Source organism: Meriones unguiculatus, chromosome 14 (assembly GCF_030254825.1).
Source record: "Meriones unguiculatus strain TT.TT164.6M chromosome 14, Bangor_MerUng_6.1, whole genome shotgun sequence".
NCBI classification, from domain to species: Eukaryota; Metazoa; Chordata; class Mammalia; order Rodentia; family Muridae; genus Meriones; species Meriones unguiculatus.
The window spans coordinates 88,584,743-88,608,148 of NC_083361.1; the positions used below are offsets into that span (position 1 = coordinate 88,584,743).

The window sequence follows — 23,406 nt, forward strand, 5'->3', positions numbered from 1 at the left end:
TTTCTATATTTCTGTAATTTATCTGTTCTTTATTCATCTTCACTTTTCTCTCCTAAATAAGGTCAATATGGGAATGAAAAACCAGCTGGATAGTATGGATTTTGCCAAATCAGGACCGGACGTCTCTTTTTGACCACTGGCTGAACGGATCACCATCAATGCTGTCAATTAGGTGGTCAGCAGGCTTCAGTGCACATTTTTGTTTCTTCTTACATTGAAAACTTGTAGTGATGTTTACAAATGGACAAAAAGTAGAAGAGCTCTGGGAATTTGTATAATAAAAGCAACATGAGTTAATCTGAGAGAAAATTAAGGTTAAATACAAATACAGTTTTCTCTCCATAATAAACTCCTCCCTAAGTTACAGTATTTTAGATAAACTTTTGTCTTAAAGGAATGCTCCTGAATCATGAAATTATGTGTCCTACTTTTCCTCTTCCTTGGGACCCTAATCTAGCCACGTTTCTGAGTCCTGGGCTCATTTTGTGTGGCTGTTCTGTCTTAGATCTGTCGCCTGTATTTTCTCTAGTGTTCTGGGTTACAGAGTCAACAACTTCTCTCAGGGTGAAGTCGCCATGAGGAGTGTTTTCATATCAACACGTCACCACACCGAGGCCTGTCTTTGCTGATAAGGAAGACTAGCTGGAGTGAAGTTGCTGCGTCAATTAATAAAGGCATCTTGCCTAGCATTTTTGTTTTTGAAATGAATATACCTATCAGGGATAGAGAGAATTAGGAGCTTGCTCTCAAAATAACAGTCTAGGCTTACCATAAAAGTTGTCGTTTTTGTTTAGTTTTGTTTCCTCCAAGCAAGTGCAGGTTTTTTTTTTCTAATAATACACAAAGTACACGAGCTATGTCTGTTTCAGTATGCTGAATACAAATTCAGTTTTTGAGCCTTGTTGAGTCTTTTGAGCCTTGAGGGAGTTTCTGATTAAACCCGACCAGGCACTAAAAAGAAACAATTGACAGAAAACCAAAGATGTTACATTCTGAATGACTGCATCTATAGGTGCAGCTCTTCCTCGACCTGAACCTCTTATCAATCTGTATCTCTTAGTGGTCTTCTGCACCCTGACATAAGTGGGCAGTGAGCATGTCTGCTGAGGGAAGTTGTTTGCATGAACTCTTTCACAAATTACGAAGTCCACTTGTTTCAATTAGTGGGTAAGAATCTTCAGTTCCATATGAAACAAGATGTTGCTTCCAGAAAAACTGAGTACATAAGGCTTTCCTGGGAGGCACACAGTTATAAATGCAGCTTTACTCTCTCTTAGCAGGAATGCATTTTTTTGCCCAGTGCTCAGCTGCCCCCAGTCCTCACTGACCCGATCTGTACGGATGGCTCTCTGTGAAGAGAAGAAATGATGATCTTCCCCATGTGAAAGAGAATGCTGAGTTGGATCACTGGGTTTGTATTTAGATTGTTAACTGTATCTGGACATTTTAACTGGGGATTCCACTAAGTCACTTAGATATAAACTAAAGACATTCTACTTTCCTGGGTCAGTGTGTGTGTGTGTGTGTGTGTGTGTGTGTGTGTGCAGGTGAGGATTACATTGGTCTGTATCCTTGCTAGTGGCCTCCAGTAAAACTTAGGAAAAACCTAAAATGTCTCACCATTCCTGTGAACAGTCATTGCATATGCTATGAGCAAAGAGTGATGATTCCCTCATCTGCAAGACTACCTTGCAAGGATGCCAAGTTTACAAGTGTTAACTGCTAGTGTATCCACATTTTACATATATATATACATACACATTCCCATCTGCTCTAACACTTGTTCTTTGCCTCTTTGATAACAGCTATTCTAACAGATTAAAGTGATCTAACAGATTAAAGTGACATCTCTTGGTGATTTTTCATTTGCATCTCCCTAATACTGAGTTTCTTTTCATGTGTGTCCTGGAAATGTCTGGGACTTCTTATTTTAAAAAAATATCTGTTTAATTCTTTTTTTCATTTCATATTCTTTTTTGTCGATTATATGTGTCCTTTATATACTTTGCATTTTAATGTGTTATAGATTATTAGTTCACAATTATTTCCTTCCATTTTAAATTGTATTTCATTTTGTTAATTATTCTCTAAGCTTTACAGAAACTTTATTAAGTCCATGCTGTTTCTATTTTACTTTTTTGTTTTTGTTTTCTCTTTTCTGTGTGTTTGGTGATAGATTTAAAAAAAAAAAAAAACCTGTCTTTGGTTGCTATCTAGTGAGTCAATTAAGACAAGCCCTCACTCTGTCTCCTAGGCAGGCATCAGACTCATGGTCATGACCCCCAGGAATGCACTACAACTCTGGCTCACAGCCAATCTTTATAAATTTCACCTACACTCAATTCTCAATATTTCACACCTTTCTATCTTAAGGCTTTGGGTCCTTTTAAGCACAAGGCAACAGTTCAACTTAATTTCATTTGACGGCTTTGTTCTAATCTCATAATTGCTCTCTAATTATTCATCATGTATCATAAGTATTAGTCTAAGAACTTTGCCAGACTTGCAGTAGAGGAAAAGCAATACTTGGAACTCACATTTTGTCTCTAGAACTTAGCATAACCTACATGGTTACAGAGGGAGAAAATACAAGTGTGAGATATTTCCAGTAATTACACAAACCATTTCAAAACCAGAAAAATCACCAGAAATCACCAGGTCAGAGAGAGGCAGATCTCCAACCCTGTCGTGGATATTCAAGACAGACACATTAGGAAAGTACAGACTTCTTTGGGCCATGAGCCCATGAAAGCTCCCAAGCAGACAATGACTGTGAAGAAACAAGAAGTTTCTTCTCATTTTCTCCCTGGTCCTGTATTTTCCTCCTATTCACACCTCCTGCCCTCAAGTGCAAGCTGTGAGTATGTAAGGATCCATGATCATTGATGGAAGAGGCAGGGCACAAGGGCTCAAGTATCCTCCTTTTTAAGTATATTTTTAACACATTGGTGAATTCAAAGATAAAGGAGGTTGGGAGAGGATGGAACATGTTCACAGAAAAACAAGGAAGGGAGGAAACTTAAGAGAACTGGAAACCAGGAAGGAGAAATTTAAGTGAGGTCTCTGAGGTACTGGACCACAGGTGGAAAGACAGGAGATATTTGTGAGAAAAAAAAAAAAAAAAAAAAAAACTAGAAAAAAATTTACTCCAAGACTGTAAATTAAAGCCTTAGTTGAATTCTTCTCTGAGCCTAAGGAATGGGTGTCAGGGAAGGTTTCCCACACAGCAGCTGCTTACTATCTCATCGTCCATCATGAAGACCAGACATCTGTTTATTAGCTCAAAGTTAAAATGAATACCTTTCCTCTGAACACACACCTCTTCTCTTTATGTTTTATTTTTGAATGATTTTAATGAAAATAAAAATGTCGTGACCTTCACCCTCCTTTTTCACTCTCCAGCATATCCCAATGCCTTTATATCTTAAAGGCTTCACATAAATCCTTTCAACACACACAAATAATTAAAACACACCATGGCAATGAAACAATCATTTATTAGATAAATGCTGGATACCCAAAGGCCTCCATCATTTTCCCCACAATTGATAGTTGTTGTCCAGGGGACACAAAACCTTTGTGCATGGGCCACAGCAGGAAAGAGGGCTTAGTGGTACTTGTGAGCCAGGGCAGTGGCCACTCCAGCCACCACCTTCTGAAAGGCGGCCTGTGCACAGGGGGTGAATTCATTGCCCAGGTGGTGAGCCATCTCAATCACAATCATATTGCCCAGGAGCTGTGGGAAGATAAAAGAGGCATCAACATGATAGTAGAGCAAAAATACCAGAAACTGCAAGCTCCTTTCAAATGGAATTTATGGTCATAATCTTAAACTATAGGCAGAATGACAGCTGGCTCTGCTGGCCAATTTTGATAAGAACTTTTCTGTGGCAGGCAAAATTTATATGCAAAGTATATTCTTCCCTATCAGCCTAGCCTGAAAGCCAATTATCACTAGATAAGTCTTTAGAGCTGGACAAATTAGCAGGAAAAAACTTATCTTCCTTGTTCTCAAAGCAAGTTACCAGGAAATATTTGAAAGAAACCAAAAGTTAGATAAATGATGAAGAAATGCACTTTAAAACTACAACTGAAAATTAAAATTTACCGAAAAGAGGAAATCCAAACATGTTGCAAGATATTTGATCCCATTGAGAACCCCCGAGATTGTGAAGAATAAAATCCTGTTTCTTGTATTGTAGTCCAGCCCTAACAGACACCTTTAATCCAAGAGCTTTCTGTACACAGGACTCAATAAAATGAACCCCTAGGTCAAGAGGTGAGCAGGAAACTGGCAGACAGGGATTAAAGAGTAAGAGGGACTTTGAGTTGAGGTGTATTTCAGGTAACACCTAGAAGGGAAATGGCTTTTAGCTCTCTAGATCTTGAGCTTTTTGAGCTTTGAGCTAGCTTTGCCCTTTGACCTCGGTTTTTTGTATTAAACAGGTTTTTTTGCTGTTGTTGTTTTGACATGTATTTTGGGTGTTTATTTTACCCTTCAGTAGATACCTATTTTTAAAAATCCATTTTTATGAACTACTTATTAATAGAGTTTAAACATCTTAAAATATTCATTCTATGAGTACTGTGCTCAAGTAGTTCTGTGCTGTTGAGTCTCAATTTCACCATTTATGAATGGAGAATGCACAACTCCTTTCACAGATGTTTCACTGAAACAATATAAACATTAAAGCACCATAGAAATGCAAAGTTAGTTCCTCTTGCTCTTTAGTCCAACAGCTATATAAACTTGGTGATAATTGTACTTTCTTTATCTTTTTCCAATTCAAAATGATGTTTTTCACAGTCTGTGATACTGTTTACTGAATTGGGACAGTACAGTTCCTCATCCATGGCTTACTCTCAGGAAATCAAATGAGCCTTTTCCAGTCCACTGCAAACAGGATCAGAGTGATTTCTTACAGGTGGACACAGGGCACAGAGCATCAAGAGTTCTGAACCATCACTGTACTCCATAGTCCAATCCCAGATTTGTCATTGATGAAACAATGAGCACACACACACTATAGGAGATGGCCTTGGGCTTTGGGGACTTAACCTCCTGGGCTAAGAGCTGAGCTAGTAAGGTTTTGGGGCTTTTTCCTCTGAGTAGGAAAGTCAGCTGGTACTTTCTCTGACTCTTGAACTTGCAGGTTTTCAACCCAGTTTTTGGCTCCTCAGTCTTATCAGTAAAATAGAATGGCTGGGATTGTCGTTCATTTGAAACAACAATTTAGAACAGAGTGAAAGGAAAGAAGGAGTGTGAGTGGAGGGTAAAATGGTTGCACTCTTGGCAACACTCCCCAGGGCACCACCAGGCACCATCCAGCTACACTGCTCCCTACAAGCGCTTCCCTTTCCTTCTCACAAGAGGGTGAGCATGCAAGGCAGAGCAAGGAAACACAGGGGCCCAGCAGACTCACCTTGAAGTTCTCAGGATCCACATGCAGCTTGTCACAGTGGAGCTCGCTCAGGCTGGCGAAGGTGCCCTTCAGGTTGTCCAGGTGTTTCAGGCCATCACTAAAGGAGGTAATCACCTTCTTGCCATGGGCCTTCACCTTGTCGTTGCTCATGACAGCAGAGGCAGTGGACAGGTCTCCAAAGCTGTCAAAGAACCTCTGGGTCCAAGGGTAGACAATCAGCAGCCTAACAAGGAAAGCACAGGCAGAGGACACTGAGAGTCAGTGCCTGCTGGAGAGCAGACTTCTGTCTCCACAAGCCCAACTTCACTTGTGAGCTGCCTTGTGGCCTGGATACCAACCTGCCCAGGGCATGGCCACCAATTTCATCAGCGTTCACCTTTCCCCACAGGCCAATAACCAGGGCCTTCTGAGCATCAGTCAGGTGCCCCATGGTGTCTGTTTCTGAGCTTGTGAGTCAGCACACTAGGTCAGAAGCAAATGTGTGGAGTAATTGGTCATGCTCTGCTTTATATACCCAGCCCTGGCTCTTGCCCTCTATGCTGGTGTGAGCAGATTAACCAATGCCAGGGCGTGGCTCTCCAGGGTGAAGCTTCTGGGATGATAACCATAACCACTTAGGGTGGCTGTGGCTCAGGCTTAGGGACCTCAGATCTGGGTCCTTTCTCTGAGTAGTGCTTGCTCTTACACCTGCAGCAACCCCTGGCGCTAACACATCTTCTCTGGCTACTATATTTATACTGTTTGCACCAATAGCATAGTTTGTTTGTTAGATAGTTCTCCTTTCATATTGTTACTACACAGATGAAAATTGAAGCACATTATACATCAGAAAATCACCTGGACATTCTTAGTTGGGTGGCGTGAGGGACTCTTCCCCATCACAGATCATGCAGCCTAAGCAAGAAGACAAAATCATCATTCTTCTATTGCTTTTCTCAGCTAGCTCTCTTCAGGTCATGAATCAATCTTCAGATAGAAAAATATGTGTTCATGTATTTCAAGTCTCTGTTTTGTGTGCTCCCTCGTTTCTGTAATTTGCTCACTTCGTCAAGTGACTCTGACAAGTGGCACAGAGCTAAGCTGAACTGAGCATGCCCTGAACATTTGTTACTCTTTCTGTTTATTGAAACCAGACATGGAAACATAGAGGACTCATATCTCAGAAAAATAAAATAAAACAAAAATGAACATAAAGCTAGTTAGAACCCAAAGCTTAGGGTAAATGTCAGGAGACAATTATCTGTAAGGAAAGACTGAATAAGACTGCTAAATTTCTCAGTGTGTAATCAACTGATGTCTGGAGGATCAGGGGGACTTCCTATCACTTAAGCTCAGTGTCAGCCCAGACACAATCTCTAGAGGCAGGAAAGTTAGAGGAAATTCTTCCTGTGTTCACATTTTTTCTTCCTTCCTTCCTTATGTCCTTAGTCCTTTCCTTTATCCCTGCCTCCCTCTCTCTCTTTCTCTGTCTTTCTCCCTCCCACACTCCCAGCCTCCCTCTCTTTTCTCTCTTTCTCTCTCTCAGTGTGTGTTGCACATTCATGGATTTGCATATTCATGGATTTTTTCAGACTCCCTTTACTTTCCATCCTCCAAACACTCACATAAAATATCAGCAACTGTTCATGCTAAGAAGAATCTCTGGTGTGCTTTTCCTTTTTGGTGTTAAAATCTGCAGGAAACCTCAAATATACTCTGAGGTTCACACAAAAAGAAGGCATGAAAGTAGGAGGAGGATCTGGGAAGAAAGGCTTCAGCATGAGGAGCATGAGAAAGGGGAATGAGGGTGAACATGACTAACATACATTATACAAATATGTGAAAGTATTAAACCATGAAAAGCCCTCAAAATTTGCTGTGAAAAGAGGAAAAGCAACAAGCATTTTTTAACAGTATGGTATTAGGTCTTCTCTGTCTTTGACTGTCTCTGTCTCTCTCTATGTGAACTTGTTTCCCTCTGTCTCTCTCTTTTTGTCTCTCTGTCTCTAGTTCTCTGTCTCTCTTTCTCTGTCTCTCTGTCTCTGTCTCTGTCTCTGTCTCTCTCTCTGTCTCTCTCTCTCTCTCTCTCTCTCTCTGTGTGTGTGTGTGTGTGTGTGTGTGTGTGTGCCCCTATGAGCCCTATTACTTGTTTAGTCAGTCACGATCTGATGGAGTATAATAACCAACAGTGAAATGAGAAGTTCTGCTCACTGTGAAGGCAATACTGTGATGGTTTCCTGCAGGCTTCTTCATTAGGTACTGCTCCTCCCCTTCCATCTGACCCTAGCTTATCAGGTCTCACCAGGACTAGCAGTCTTGTCCTACTCTGTGGCCTAGCTAGCCTGCTTCTCCCATGGGGATTGGGGAGGTCAAAGAGCCAGCTACTTAGTTCACGTCAAAGAAGTCCCTGTTCCCCTTAGTAGGGAACCTACTTGGACAAAGACCCTGTGCTCAGATATATTTGGTCTTTGTGGAGCTCTTGTCCTCTCCAGGTCTTACTAACTCCCTCTTCTTTCATAAGATTCCCTGCACTCTGCCCAAAGTTTGGCCATGAGTCTCAGCATCTGCTTTGATACACTGCTAGGTAGAGTCTTTCAGTGGCCTTCTGTGGTAGGCTCCTGTCCTGTTACTTGTTTTCTTCTACTTCCAATGTCCATCCCATTTGTCTTTCTAAGTGAAGATTGACCATCTTACCCTGGGTCCTCCTTCTTGTTTAGCTTCTTTAGGTGTGCAGAGGAATGGACAGAGAAATTGTGGTACATTTACACAATGGACTACTACTCAGCAATTAAAAACAAGGAAATCATGAAATTTGCAGGCAAATGGTGGGACCTAGAAAAGACCATCCTGAGTGAAGTATCCCAGAAGCAGAGAGACACACATGGTATATATTCACTTATAAGTGGATACTAAAAATAAATTTAAAAAATTAGAATGGCTAAGATCAACCACTCAAATGACAATACATGCTGGCAAGGATGGGGAAAAAGGGGAATGCTCCTCTATTGCTGGTGGGAGTGCAAACTTGTACAATCACTCCAGAATCAATCTGGCACTTTCTCAGACAATTAGGAATAGTTCTTCCTGAAGACCCATATTGTACCACTCCTGGGCAGAGTCCCAAAATATGCTCCACCATACAACAAGGAAAGCTGCTCAACTATGTTAATAGTGGCTTTATTTGTAATATCCAGAAACTGGAAACAACCTAGATTTCCCTCAACTGAAGAATGAATATAGAAATTATGGTACATTGACACAATGGAGTACTAATCAGCAAATAAAAAAAATGAAATGAATTTTTGCAGGCAAATGAACAGAACAAGAAAAAGAACATCCTGAATGAAGTAACCCAGTCCCAGAAAGAAGCACATGGAATGTATTCACTTATAAGCAGATATTATCCCATAATAGTCCAGGGTAACCATGCTACAATCCATAGACCCAAAGGAACTAAGTAACAAGGAGATTGGAAGGGAGGCTGCCGGAACGCCACTCAGAAGGGGAAAGAGAACAGACAGCAGGAGTGGATAAAGAGAGGGACCTGGGCAGGAAAACTGTTCATTTTAAGAATTTAATCATCTCATATTTTATCCAGTATTGATCAATATGATGCTAAACATACATTTATTAACAGTTGAGTTGATCTGAAATTGTAATATCTTTTATGGTATTTTAAAGTAAATGAGTCATTAAGTTAAATAATAGTGATTCTTGCATATTCTGACTGAATTCAGAATGACACAAAGATAGTGGCGAATCACAGAAACAGTATGGATCTGTTTTAAGTGTAATTAGATTTGAATATTAAAAAAGTTATATTCCAGCTGTATGGCAGGCACAGAGAAAGCTAATTTTGAAGTTTTGTCTTCTTGCTTCTAAACTACCTAACAACTTCTACCTGTTTAGGTTGAACCAATTGGGAAGTTAACATTTTAAGATGGCAGCTACATAAAGCAGATACATCTCAATCTCATTAAGACATGACATTACAGCCCTTGTCAAATAGAAATCATTAAAAATAAAGTTTCAAGCATATCTAACTTTCTAGATTTCATGTGTATGCTACTCTAAAATAAGATGTTATTCATTTAGGATACCCTAAATACTAAGATATGCTTTATCATACTGGCTACCTAAACAGTAAATTTTAGGGTAATTTGTTATTTATTTTTATAAGGTAGAAACAGTAATGTAATCAGTACATTCAGCTTCAAATCTTCTTCCTTGGACTTCAGTGTAACATCTTTGTATCTTTGTTCCAGAGCAGGCAGAGTCACTGTCTCTGAATATAAGCTACCTAATTTCTACCTGAGAGTATACAAGTTCTCAGTGAATTTTGTTTAAAAAAAAATGCATACATGCATACAGGTATATATTTTTATTTAAAATATTTAACTATTAAATTTAAATTAAGATATCATAATTTCAGATCAATCAACTATTAATAAAGTTAAGTGCAGCATCTCACAATTTTAAAGTGATAATAAATTCTACTATCTGCAGGAGAAACTGGAGGCCATCTTGGTAAACGAAGTAGTTCGGCCTCTGAAAGACAAGAATTGGATGTTTTATCTAATGTGGAAACAAAATGGGAGGCAATATGAAAAAAGAAAAAAACTGAATGATAAGGACAAGGGGTATCCACAGAAGAAGAGGAAATGGGAAGAGAATGTAAAGTAATATAATCAACATACCTTGTACACATAAAAAAAAATGTCCTAATGAAGTCCATCAGTTTGGTTAAGTAATATACACAAACAAAAATTGATAGATAAAAATAATGACAGATGAATTCTCTACCAAATTAAAATATGTAATACATCAACACTACTTATGGTCATCAGCCAGTGCAATCGGTCACTGCAACTCACTGTTCTAACATAAGAGCAACTACCAACTTCCATCAGCAACTCCTCTAAATCTTCCTCATCCATTACTTCCATGTCTACCAAATTTCCAGGTCATTGTTTTCATCATAGTCTGAGATATCCAAGACTTAGAATATTCTGGTAAATGAGTCAAACACCCTTTATTAATTCTTATAAGCAAAAATCTTCATTGCAAATCAAAACAGATAGATTTGGTTGGGCGCACACTTCACTGTTGGAATACCCCAGCAACTCCTGTGACTTCCTGATCAAATCTTCAGCACCAAATGGAAATAGGTGAAAGAGGAGAAATGTGAGTAGCAGCTCTGGGAGGAGAGTTGGGGAGACAGATGGGAGAGGAGCTGAAGGCCAGAATTTATGCCTTCTGACAACATATAGGGATTTTCATATACCAGTTGTATCTCTTTCAAGTGCCAGTTGACACCACTGGCTCTCCATCGTTGTGTGTGTGCATAGCAGGAGTCCTGGGAAACTCCCTCCCACCCATGCTGTCAATACAGACTCGTCTCTGCATCAGATCAGGCACTTTGTGTCTAGACAAACAGAAAGAGCGTGGGTCTCTGTGTGAAAGCATTCTCGGTGCTGGAGCTATTGTGACTAAATTCTATGAACTTCTAAGTGCATTTCTTTGTATTCTTTAACTCAGTACTCCATACATTTATTTTATGGCATTAACCATTGTTTTAGTATCACTGTATGGCCATCAACAACCAAATGAAGTATTCCTTGGTGCTCAACAGGCCCTGGATAGAGTGCTGACATGTACTGAAAATTTGGGGTTAATTATTCATTATGCCCATTGGCCTGTGTCTTTTTAGCTTCTAATAAGAGAGAAGATAATAGATAACATTCTCCATTTCTCTGGTTGTCTGCATGAACAGACTCAACTGCATTGTATGACAGACACATAAACCACCTTTAATGATCATATTCATCAACCTTATTAATATATTTTCAACAGGATTCATACATATGCTTCATATTACTCTCATGCCTGCTTCTCCAGTCTAAAATGAGCATGCCTTTCATGGGGAATAAATCAAAGCTCTCAACACTTTTGTTTCCCATGTTCTGGATTTCCTCAAGTGTTTATTGTCTTATTCTAGGAGTATCTGTTTTGTTAAACACTCCACTCTCACCAAGGGACAGATCATCTAGACAGAAGCCAAATATGGAAATAAAGGCACTTACAGAGGTCCTAATCCAAATGGACCTAATAGATGTCTACAGAACTTTTCACCCAAACTCAAAAGAGTATACCTTCTTCTCAGCACCTCATGGAACCTTCTCCAAAATAGACCATGTAGTTGGTCACAAAGCAAGCCTAAACAAATACAAGAAGATTGAAATAATCTCTTGTATCCTATCTGATCACTATGAACTAAAACTGGACCTCAATGACAAAAATAGCAAAAGGCCTACACACACATGGAAACTGAACAACTTACTTCTAAATGACAGCTGGGTCAGAGAAGAAATAAAGAAAGAAATTAAAGACTTCCTAGAATTCAATGAAAATGAAGGCACAACATACCCAAACTTATGGGACACAATGAAAGCAGTGCTGAGAGGAAAGTTTATAGCACTAAGTGCCTTCAAAAAGAAATTCAAAACATCTCATGCAAGCAACTTAATGGCTCACTTAAAAGCCCTAGGGAAAAAAAGAAGCAGACACACCAAAGAGGAATAGACAGCTGGAAATAATCAACTCAGGGCTGAAATCAATAAATTAGAAACAAATAAAACAATTCAAAGAATCAATGAAACCAAGAGCTGGTTCTTTGAGAAAATCAACAAGATAGACAAACCCTTAGCCAAGCTAACTAAAAGGCAGAGAGACACCACCCAAATCAACAAAATCAGAAATGAAAAGGGGGATATAACTACAGACACTGAGGAAATCCAAACAATAATTAGGTCTTACTTCCAAAGTCTATATGCCACAAAATTTGAAAATCTAAATGAAATGGACAATTTTCTTGATCGATTCTACATGCCAAAGCTGAATCAAGACCAGGTAAACCAATTAAATAGTCCTATATCCCCTAAGGAAATAAAAGCTGTCATCAAAAGTCTCCCATGCAAAAAAAGCCCAGGGCCAGATGGCTTCAGCGCAGAATTCTACCAGACCTTCAAAGAAGAGCTAACACCAATTCTCTTCAAACTATTCCACAAGATAGAAACAGAAGGAACACTACCAAACTCATTATATGAAGCCACAGTCACCTTGGTACCTAAACCTCACAAAGACCCAACAAAGAAAGAGAATTCGACTTAATTGGTTAGGGTTACACCAAGGTAGTTTATGCCATTTGTGACTATTGTGAAGGGTGTTGTTTCCCTAATTTCTTTCTCAGCCCTTTTGTCTTTTGTATACAGAAGGGCTACTGATTTTTTTTTTTTGAGTTAATTTTGTATCTAGCCTCTTTGCTGAAGGTATTTATCAGCTGTAGGAGTTCCCTGGTAGAATTTTTGGGGTCACTTAACTATACTATCATATCATCTGCAAATTGTGATACTTTGACTTCTTCCTTTCTGATTTGTATCCCCTTGAACTCCTTCAATTGTCTTATTGCTCTATCAAGGACTTCAAGAACTATGTTGAAGAGATATGGAGAGCGTGGACATCCCCTAGAGCTGTTGATCTAGGGCTTAAAAGAATATTGCAAAATAATACAGGCTACTGTCATTGCCCTGTTTGCTTCTGAGAAGTTGAAGGCAACACCCATTGCTGAAGACATTGTATACTCTGGCACAAGATTTGGAAAAACTGAGTTGGAACTCTTCCCTGAGGATAGATTCTCAGTCATGAAAGTATGATGCAAACTGCCCAGGGAGAGGAACTATTGGTAGTCCTATCCAGTTGTAAAGTCTATAAACTACAAACATGACTGGCCCAACAAGCTATCAGTGGTACAGCTATACCATTTTTATTTTGCTGGTTACCAACAGTTGCCTAATTGGATGCAATGCCTGCTCAATAGGAACGAATCCGTGCCTGCTTCCATAAACACAAACTACCTGTGACAGAAGGAGTCATGGATCCTAGAGGAGAATCTACTGCTGCCATTTTCTTAAACTAATGTAATTACTAACTGTGCTCTAACTACTTATCCTCATACTCACAGATAAATGTAGCTCTCATCTCCCATTTTTAAAAATCTTTTTGCAACAAATTAATACATTTACAGAGATCCACAACTGCTCAAAATGTAGATATTAAGAGCTTTTGGGGTACCCAACCTCAACTGATATATCAACAATGCAATCCCTACATTTAGATAGATGTCAGGGAACACAGCGAAAAAGGTGCAGAAAGTAAGAGTCAGAGGACCAGAATGTTTACCGTGAGATAGTGTCCTCTAGCTAGAACAGGGGAAGTAAGTCCATGACCTCTCAACAATATGATTGCCTGAATAACAGTGGCAGTTGACATGCCAACAGAGACACAGGAAATTCCACCAGATCCTACTTCTAGATGAACATCTACAATTGGCCAATAGCTGTGAAGAGAGGAAGAATCCATTTATGCTAGGGACCTGATCCCACACAGGCTGTCCAACGACAAGTGCCAAGGCCTAGACATATGGACATATAAGCAATGCTAAATGAACTCAGTAGGTTAGGTGTGTGTGTGTGTATCTGTGTGTGTGAGAGAGAGAGAGAGAAGAGAGGGACTATGTGTGAATATACACGTGTAATAAAAACAATCAAAGACTAGGCGGTCATGAATTTGGGAGGCTAAGCATGGCCAAGGTTAGCAGGAGGGGTAGGAGTGATGTTTTCGTGCACCACATTGTGGACTTTCCAACTAAGTGAAGCCAAGCAGTGGTGGTGCAATCCTTTGATTCCGGCACTCAGGAGACAGGCAGGAATATCTCCGTAAGTTTGAGGCCAGCCTGGTTTGCAGAACGAGTCTCAGGACAGTCAGGGTTGCACCCCAGAGCATCTGGTGCTGCACTCCAGAGCCACCACTTATTCTGCTTACTGCTATTTTGAGTGTCTACGATGCTCAGAAACACTCTAAACCAGAAGTACAAAAAACAATGTTGTGCTGTTCCTGTAGTGAAAAGACAGATTTAAATATGATTAACAGGTCAAACTCTGACCCACATATGCGGTGTAGGAAGCGGGTAGTGCACTTAGTTTTGCCACGACACAGCACTGTGGGTTTTAGCATCTGAAGATCTCCAGATTGAGGTTCAGAGGCTGAGTCAGATCTTTGCGGTCAGCCTTCTCTGAGGAAGCTGCACTCATTCAGGAAGATTCACCACATGCGGGTCCCAGTCACCACATGGCCTCTTTGTGTATTGACTCCAGATTGGTAATTTCAGACATCCGCATCTCTTTCCACCCATATACTCTGGCAAATCCGACACCATGCCTTACCCACTCTACCTCTGCCCATCCTTCACTGGTTCAAAGTCCCACTTCCTAGGTTTAAACTATTATATTAGCTTGATGCCCAGTGTCTGCAAATTTGAATCTATTTTTACGCACAAATCACTTTCCCAATAATTCTGTTTCTTGGATCAGTTATCCTAAGGAAAGAGGTCATTTCATATTAATTTACCCTGTTGTTTTTAGGTTGGGTTAGAGAGAATTGAACATATGGCCAAAGGGAGGCATCAGAGTCACAGAGGACCACCACTCCAGTTATTGGGGGTTCCGCAAAAAGACCAAGCTGCACATCTGCTCCATATGTACAGGAGGCCTAGGACCAATCCATGCATCCTCTTTGGTTGGCAGTCCAGTCTCTGTGTGCCCCCATGGGCCCAGGTTAGTAGACTCTATAGATCTTCTTGTGGAGTACTTGATCCCTCCAGCTCCAGAGGTACCCCACCACCACCTCTGATTTTTCTTCTCTCATCTGGCCTTCTCTCCCCTGCTCTCCCTTCTCCTAATCCCTACCCCTGCTCCTCTTCCTTCTTCTGGGTCTTACACCATTTTCACCTCCTTCTTCAAAATGATTCCCAACATTGAAACTAGTAGAATATTTGGCTGTGCTGAAATATTTATATGCAGTACTATTGTTTCATAAATATTCTGCTTTAATAAGAGAATCTAGATGGCATTTTCAGCACTATGTTCTCTATCTGTACATAAGTAAAAACAATATTCTTTATTCACTCGTATATAAAAGATCAAAAAGTTGTTTCAGTTGTAAATAGAAAAATGCTCCTGATATACTAAGCTCTCCTCTACGTGGTCATAGTTATTTCCATCTGTAAACTGATATAAGCTTTACTAGAGATGAAAGTGATCAAACAATTCATCTTCATTATTAATTTCCTACCATTTTGAGACAGTAATGGATAAACTGATTGGAAGGTAGAATCTCCCTTTTCTCTGCCCTTTACCCTCATCTTCATTATTGAGTGGGCGAGGATTTGTGTGGTAAAAAGAAGAGGATGACAACTGGTTCTAGAGAAGGAATTGTGCCATTTGTTTCATATTTATTAACTAAAATGTTATAACCCCACCCCTTCCTTAACATCTGCTCCCTGTGCCCCTACCTGCTCGGGAGCATGAGCATCAAGAAGTGGCTCTGGAATAGCTGCTTCTGGCAGATAAGCCCAGGGATCTCGTAGAAGTTTTTCATATACAAACCTTTCTCAGGGTCTGTTATGTGTTATGCACTGAAAAGGACACGTGGACACAAAACAGCCTCTTCGCTCAGGCTTGGTAAAACATGGACAGTGTATTGTGGTAGTTTCTACAGCAGTACTTTCACAAAGAATCTTCTTAAAAACCCTCCTAATTTCACATATGGCAGAAAGAGAACTCAAAGAAAGAAATTTTTCTACCCGTGATCAGAATTCTCTGGTTTCTTCTTGTTTCCTCCGTGTAACATGTAGCGTTTTTAATAATCAGATAGTGTTACTGTTCGGGTTGGCTCCATCCACAGAAGTTTTCATGCAGTGTAATGATCCCTTAGATCATAGACTTTCACAGAAATAACATGCGAGCTATATAACATTACTAGCTACGTAATAACTTAATTACAAATTACAATAAGGATACAAGAAAGAATATAGCCAGAAAATTTGTAAAATAAATGATGTGTGTGCATGTGTGTGTGAGTGCATGTCTGTGTTAAAAAGAAATTTAAAAGTTGTGAGAGAGTTTCTTTAGGCAATATAAAAAGTTCATTGAATCTGGGGCAACATAATTCCGGAGCTAAATTTTAAATTGAATTTTGCCTAATTTAAAGTAGGGACATATACAGAAAATATTTATACATTTATTTATATACTTATTTGCTTTTCTTTTAAATGGTTGGGGACTAGTAAGACAAGGACTTTTACTTTTCTTATAGAAAGAAGATTTGATATGTTATAGTGTAGGCAAGAGTCTACAAATGAAGGGAAAACGGTCGTGGCAGTGTTTTGGATAACCAGTTTACACTGGATTGGTGTTATGGTTGCTTGGTTAATTGGCGACCACAACAGTGGCCGGCCCTGAGCCTGTATCTCCAGTTTGAGGTCTCTCATAAATCCTCTAAAGTGCCAGGACCCTCCTTGTACGAAACTCTTCTGACACTTTCTCTTCTTGGGAAAAATCAGTGTTTGTCTTCCCTTAGTATCTATAGAGTTGAGAAAAACATGAATGAAACAAATCATAAAACTGTTTATTGGACAGATGCTATAACATAAGGGTGGTCATTTTCTCCCAAACTTCAAAAGACAGGACTTCTAGGGAAGGGTTTTCTAGTGACCATGGGACAGGAGAGGTCTCAGTAGTACTTGTGAGCCATTGCAGCAACTACAGCAGCCACCAGCTTTTCCAAAGCACCCTGCAGTGCTGGGGCGAATTCATTGCCAAAGTGGCGAGACAGCACAATCACTATCATGCTGCCCAGGAGCTGTGGAGAAGAGGAAGATAGCCATATACATATGATAACAACAGAAATTAATCTTGGCTTCTGAAGAACTGTACGATACCCTGGTTTTCTGCCCACAATTCTGTCCTTACATGACCCCTGGCTAATTTCTTCCAAAATAAAAAAAACAAATATATGCATATGTGTATTTATGTATACATGTATGAATATGCTTGTTCTATATGTGCGTATGAGTCCTATGTGGATGCTTAATAATCAGTTGATTAGTAAAGTTGTGGGCTATCTCTTTACAGCTATGTTGCCACATCTCTAATATGATGTTCAAACCTTCCATCCACAGACGCTAATTTTTCCTTTCTTATCTCCTAATTTACTCCTAATTTCAGAAAATTCTGATTGTCCTTTTTCCCATGTTCTCTAGAACCACCTGTTCTATCTCTCTTCCTTCAGGAGACACTCAAAGCCCCCTATTTTAGGGGGAGACAACAGAATGTTTTCCCACATCTAGAAGTAGTAAATGAGAGGCAGGAAGTATAATTTGATAGTCATCTAAGCAAGGGACTTGCAGATAAATGTAGACAGAGGCATGAGTGGAAGAAAAAAGACAGAATATAAAAATAAATAAATTCTCCAGTCCAATTACCTAAAATATAGCTAGACAATTGTTTAGACAGATTTGCAGCACAGGAAAAATTCTCATGTTGTATGCTAGTGACTCAAAGTTCAGCATACTTTCATTGACAGCCAAGTTGAGCGATTTGCCATAGGGTATCAATTTGCTCCTGCAAGAGGTCAATCCTCTGATTGAACACCATCAAGCCTCCTTTTAGTTGAGCATTAATTTCTTCTTGTACATCTAAGGCATGTGCTACATTGGCTAAAAGATTATTCGGGGTCTGAGCAGTCTGCACAGTATGACTCATGGCTAATGCCACAGTGGTAGCTCCAACAGCCGCCAATGAGATGGCAGTAACAATGGCGGCTGTAATTCCAAGATCCCTTTTCTGTCTGAAGAGAGTCATAGCGTGAGGGGCATCAACGGGCACAGGCACCCAGCGAGGCATGCGAGTAACCAGCTAGTAAATTTACTAGCATTCCAGCATTGGGCAAAAAAGCAAGTATCATTAGCACAATTACTTGGCTCTATCTGCTAATAATGAATAAAAATGGGGGATATAAACAAACAGGTGTGGGCTTATAGGAAATATTATGGGAAGCCTTAACCTCCTCGTTGGAACATCCTGCATCAGTTCTAGAACTAGCAGTGGTGGTGTCCGAGGTCTGAGTAGGTTCAGGAGACCATTGCCCCCAGGGGCGAGACGTGCTCCATGTAAATTGACTAACTAGCCACAGGATTATCATCATGGATTGCTGCAGCCATGAATCATCTGAAGGAATGGGCGGGCATGGGAGCGTTAGCAGGCCTTCTGGTGTTGGTCACCTTGGTTTGCCTGTGGTATATATGCAAGATTAGAGTCTCACAACAGCGTAATACAGCCATGACCATTCAGGCCTTTACAGCCATTGAAGCAGGACAGTCTCCCCAAGCATGGTTGGATACCATAAAAAGCTAAAATGTTATGTTCAGGATGCGAGGCTAAGCACTGCACTCAGGGTCAGCCACTTTCGACCCAGAGAAGAGCATGTCTGATTGCATGTGGGTTGATGCCCCAGGTCCCGCCTCTGAGAAAAGGTATCGGACGGGTCTGATGCTCTTTGGGTGGATGACACCTAAATGAACATCAGTACAAAGTCCCAATTTATTTCTAATATCAGAGATCAGACCTCTACTCTTGCCTGATGCGTCTAAAACAAAAAGGGGGAACTGCAGAGAGCTGCGTAATGCCGCGCCTTAAAGATGGAGCTGGTTTCAGCCTTCCACCTTCCTGATGGTGAGTGCTCTCTGTCACAAACAACTCCACATTTGGCTAAGGCCAAGGATCTGGCTTGCTTCCATGTATGTGGACCTATCTGCATTGCCCACAAGGCATGCTGGGGTTGGCTACCCAGAGGCTATTTAAGCTGTGGGCTGGCTTTCCCCAGGGTCAGATGATTGTTCAAGGTTCCTGAATAAACTGCATTGAAAAAAAAAATTAAAATGATAAAATTGAAAAAATAAATAAATAAATAAATAAATAAATTTATTTTAGGGAAGGTTGTGAAAGAGGGAAGTTAAGAATATTGAATAAGTGTTGAAATTCACTAAATGGAGAAGTACAGGGAAGTGAAAGAAAATGTGGAAGAAAAGCAGCGATGAGTACAAATCAGCAGCATGAAAAGGAGAAGGCAGAGCATCCGGCGATGCCACCTTGAAGTTCTCAGGATCCATGTGCATCTTGTCACGGTGGAGCTCGCTCAGGCTGGCAAAGGTGTCAGTCAGGTTGTCCGGGTGTTTCAGGGCTTCACCGAAGGAATCCATCACCTTCTTGCCAAGAACCTTCAAGTTGGGGTCGTCCTCAGTGGCAGAACGAAAACGAGAGACTGCAAACTGGTCAAAGTATCTCCTGCTCTGTGGATAGACAATCAGCAACCTAGAAGGTGGAAACGCAAGGGTAGAGAAATTCGGTGTCTCCACATAACTAGCTTCCACTTGCTCCCCTGTGCTGTCTGATACTAACCTTTCCAGGGCCTCACTGCCAAGTTTTTCAGTATCTACTTCTAGCCACATTCCAGTGAGGGCAGCCTTCTCATCAGCAGTCAAGTCTGCCATTGTGTCTCCTGTGAGGTGGTTAGCAAACGCACTTGGGTCAGAAGTGCAGGCACAGCTGTCCTGCTCTGCCCTTTATGCCCGGCCCAGGCTCCTGCCCTCCCTGCACTAGGAGCGAGATACCCTGAGATATGAAGACGTTGTTGGGCTTGTGAATGAAAGACGTATCCACCCTCTCCAGTTCACGTCAACTGGCTGTGGTGTCGGCTATCCTAAATTGTGTGCTTTGACTCAAACATTCTCCCTCTGCTTATCTCCCAAGCCTGCCTCAGGCTTCAGTCTCATGTAGTGGAATGTGTTATGAAATTATCAACATTGACTCCTCAGTTACCCTTTGTCTCTAGAAATTTGTGTCTTCGGAAGTATGTTTTATTTGACTTATTTTTTATTAATTACAGTTTATTCATTTTGTATCCCAGCAGTAGCTCCCTCTCCACCCCTCCTGATCTCACTCTTCCTCTTCTCCTCCCATGCCCCTTCCCCAATCCACTGATACGGGGGTCCTCCTCCCCTTCCATCTGACCCTAGTCTATCAGGTCTCCTCAGGACTGGCTGCATTGTTTTCCTCTGTGGCCTGGTAAGGCTGCTCATGTGGGCAGAGTGCAGGGAATCTTATGAAAGAAGGGAGAGATGTAAGACCAAGACAGGAGACAGGAGAGAACCAAAAAATCTGGGCACAGGGGACTTTTCTGAGACTGATACTCCAACAACGGACCATACATGGAGATAACCTAGAACCCCTGCACGGATGTAGCCCATGGCAGCTCAGTCTCCAAGTGGGTGCCCTAGTAATGGCAGAAGAGACGGAAGTATTTTTTTAAATTTTATTTAAAATATTTTTGTTACTTCTTATCTAACATCATACGATGCATTTTAATCATATTCATTCTCAGTCTCTCCCTTTCCTGCTCCCAGATTCCCCCTCACCTCCTTACAGACCCATGACTTTTCTCACTCATTTTTTCAAATATTATAACGCATGGACTCATGTGGCAATATGCATATAGGTTTTGTCTTGAATTTGTTTTATTTTCTTTCTCCTTTGGCAAAATCCTGACAAATACAAAATACTTTTTATTTTCCTTTATCGAAAGTAGTGTTCATTAAAAAGTGAAATGAATGAATAGTGCTAGGGCACCTACAGAAATAAATTTGGGATGATGGGCTGCCATCAGGACATTCTGGTGAGACCTAAAGTCACAACCTGATATTTACCACATAACTGTTTAAAGTTCAAATATGAAAAAGACCACAGGGAAAGCACAAATCGTACTGATCTTTATTCCAATGGGCTTTTTCTACTAGTGCTTTGGGAAAAAGGGAGCAAAGAAAGCCACATATTATTTTTCTAAAAGAAAATACTAGAGTGAACTGATAGGAACCGATACAGAGATCCATAGCCAAACATTAGATGGATCTCTGGAAACCCCTCAGAAAAGGGAAGAAAATGATTGTAGGAGCTGGAGGGAGAGGGGTTTCAAGGAAACGAGGAGAACAGAGACCACAGAATCGACTAAGCAGGGCTCCTACGGCTCAGACAAGCCCAAATCATGGGGCCTGCAAGGGTTTGCACTAGGTCCTCTGCATATAGGTTATGGTTTTTAGCTTGGCCTTCTCGTGAGATTCCTAACAGTCAGAATGGGGTTGTCTCTGACTCCTTTGCCTGGTCTTAGGACCCTTTTCCCACTACTGGGTTGATATGCGGGTTTGTACCCAGTCTATTGCATGTTGTTTTGCCTTGTGCAGTTATAATACCTGGGACCCTGCTCTTTTCTGAAGGGAGGCAGAAGAGGAGTGGTTTTCGGGGAGTTGGTGGGAACTTGGAGGAGTGGAGGGAGGGGAAACTGAAGTTGGGATGTATTGAGAAAAGTACAAAAACAAAACAAAACCACCAACCAACCAAAAAACCTGCTAGATGTTTTTGATGAATTCTGAGACTAAACGTAATTGTGCAAGTAAGGATTTACCCTGTGTGTAGCTGAGACAATCCACATGTAGCGTTGGAAAACAAGGAACACTATTCATGGAGGCTTATAATGTGAAATTATGATCATCAGTTCCACTGGAGACTGTCTATCAGAATGGATAGGACTGATAGCTATACCTTCTTACTGATACAAAATGTGTGGTGATTGAAATAGCAGAAATGAGAGTGGAGAGTGCAAGAAAAGTAGATATTGGAGGCCAGAAGTTAGAAAGAAGGAAATGAGTCAAAAGAATGTCATTTATTTTTTATTTGTTTAAAATAGATGCCTGTGTGACATTCCCTCTCAAAAAGATACTTAAGGGTAGCAAGTCGGAACATCTTTAAATCTCCAAGTTTTGGAAACAGAATGATTATTCCAGGAAAGCAGCCTGTCACTACAACATGGCAAGAAGCCTTCAAGGATGAACTGTGTGCGCGCACAACTTTCTAACAAACTGCTGATGGTCTTCAGGAAGCTCTTCCCGTGCGAAGCAACAAAACATGGCCTGTGTCATGCATTGAGTAAAAAAGCAACATAAATGCAATACAGCCGTGAATGCTAGAGCTGAAACGGCAAAGCTGTGAGGGCTGGGTGGAGAATGTTCCTGAGAACATCGGAACCCTGCTTCTCCCTGGGTATCACAGTCCATCAGACAAAAGCCCATCTCCAGGCATGGAGTACCTATTTTTGAGTTGTTGGTAAAAGAGATCCTGTAAGTCTCCTCCGATATGAGAGGCTATGTCCAGTGCTCTTCGTTACCCTCCAAAACTGTATCGTAGGACTTTTCAATGCAGGTACTAAGTACATGAAGCACAGGACACAGAGAACTGAAACCGATATTTACCCGGAGACATTCTTCCTACCAGATAGTAATCGCGCAGCTAGAGGCTTCTGTGCATGATTCTATGAGGTAACATAATAAAAACGCTACACGCTGTAAACTAAGATAAGATAGCCTGGCAAGATATGCCCAGGTGTGCGACAGAAGCGAAAATTGTGCCGGTAGCAGCCACTTTCTGTTTGAATTTAAGCTGGAAGCTCATACCTGATACCATTAACTGGGCCAAAGGTTCACGAGTGTGTAACTCAAAGAGAGGATATAACTATAATTATGTTAAATGCAAATAATTAAAAGCTATACACCCGATTTCTTCACGTGATAACTATAGACTAGAGGATTTCTCAACCGTACTCAGGGAAGCTGCTTCTCACTGTATATGGCAATTACTAAAGAGTCCCACTACACTCCTTCTCCAAGGCACAGGCATCGTCACAAAAGAGGGGAAGAAAAGATTGTTAGGTATTGCGCACCAGCAGTAAAACTGTGTTCGTTGGGCACAACAGGGCCAGTGTGTGTGAACTCAGTGGTTGAGACTGAGTGTGTAAGACCTGCACAAAGTCAAGCCATGCAGCATCCCAGCATAACCGAGGCAGAGGCTCAGGCAGTGCCACCTCTCTCTAAGTGAGAGTCAGTTTTTATCAGACATGTGATCCAAAAGAGGCAATGTTCTAGTCGATGTACATAAAATAGCCCTAATTGTCTCAGACAATTAGGAATAGTGCTACCTCAAGATCCAGCTATACTACTCCGAGG

General features: G+C 40.8%; 2 protein-coding genes across 2 annotated transcripts; both read right to left on the bottom strand.

Annotated features, from left to right (window-relative positions):
- Window positions 1-3,477: 3,477 nt before the first annotated feature.
- Window positions 3,478-5,921, bottom strand: LOC132647280 (hemoglobin subunit beta-like). Its single transcript, XM_060367758.1, has 3 exons — window positions 5,762-5,921; window positions 5,424-5,646; window positions 3,478-3,736 (listed from the first exon to the last, which is right to left on the bottom strand). Exons 1-3 carry the CDS (start codon window positions 5,851-5,853, stop codon window positions 3,608-3,610), a joined length of 444 nt encoding a protein of 147 aa, XP_060223741.1. The 5' UTR covers window positions 5,854-5,921; the 3' UTR covers window positions 3,478-3,607.
- Window positions 5,922-17,030: 11,109 nt separating this feature from the next.
- On the bottom strand, window positions 17,031-19,848 carry LOC132647063 (hemoglobin subunit epsilon-1-like). The gene is made up of 3 exons (XM_060366293.1): window positions 19,757-19,848; window positions 19,447-19,669; window positions 17,031-17,159 (listed from the first exon to the last, which is right to left on the bottom strand). The coding sequence occupies exons 1-3, from the start codon at window positions 19,846-19,848 to the stop codon at window positions 17,031-17,033; spliced, it is 444 nt and encodes a 147-aa protein (XP_060222276.1).
- Window positions 19,849-23,406: the final 3,558 nt, after the last annotated feature.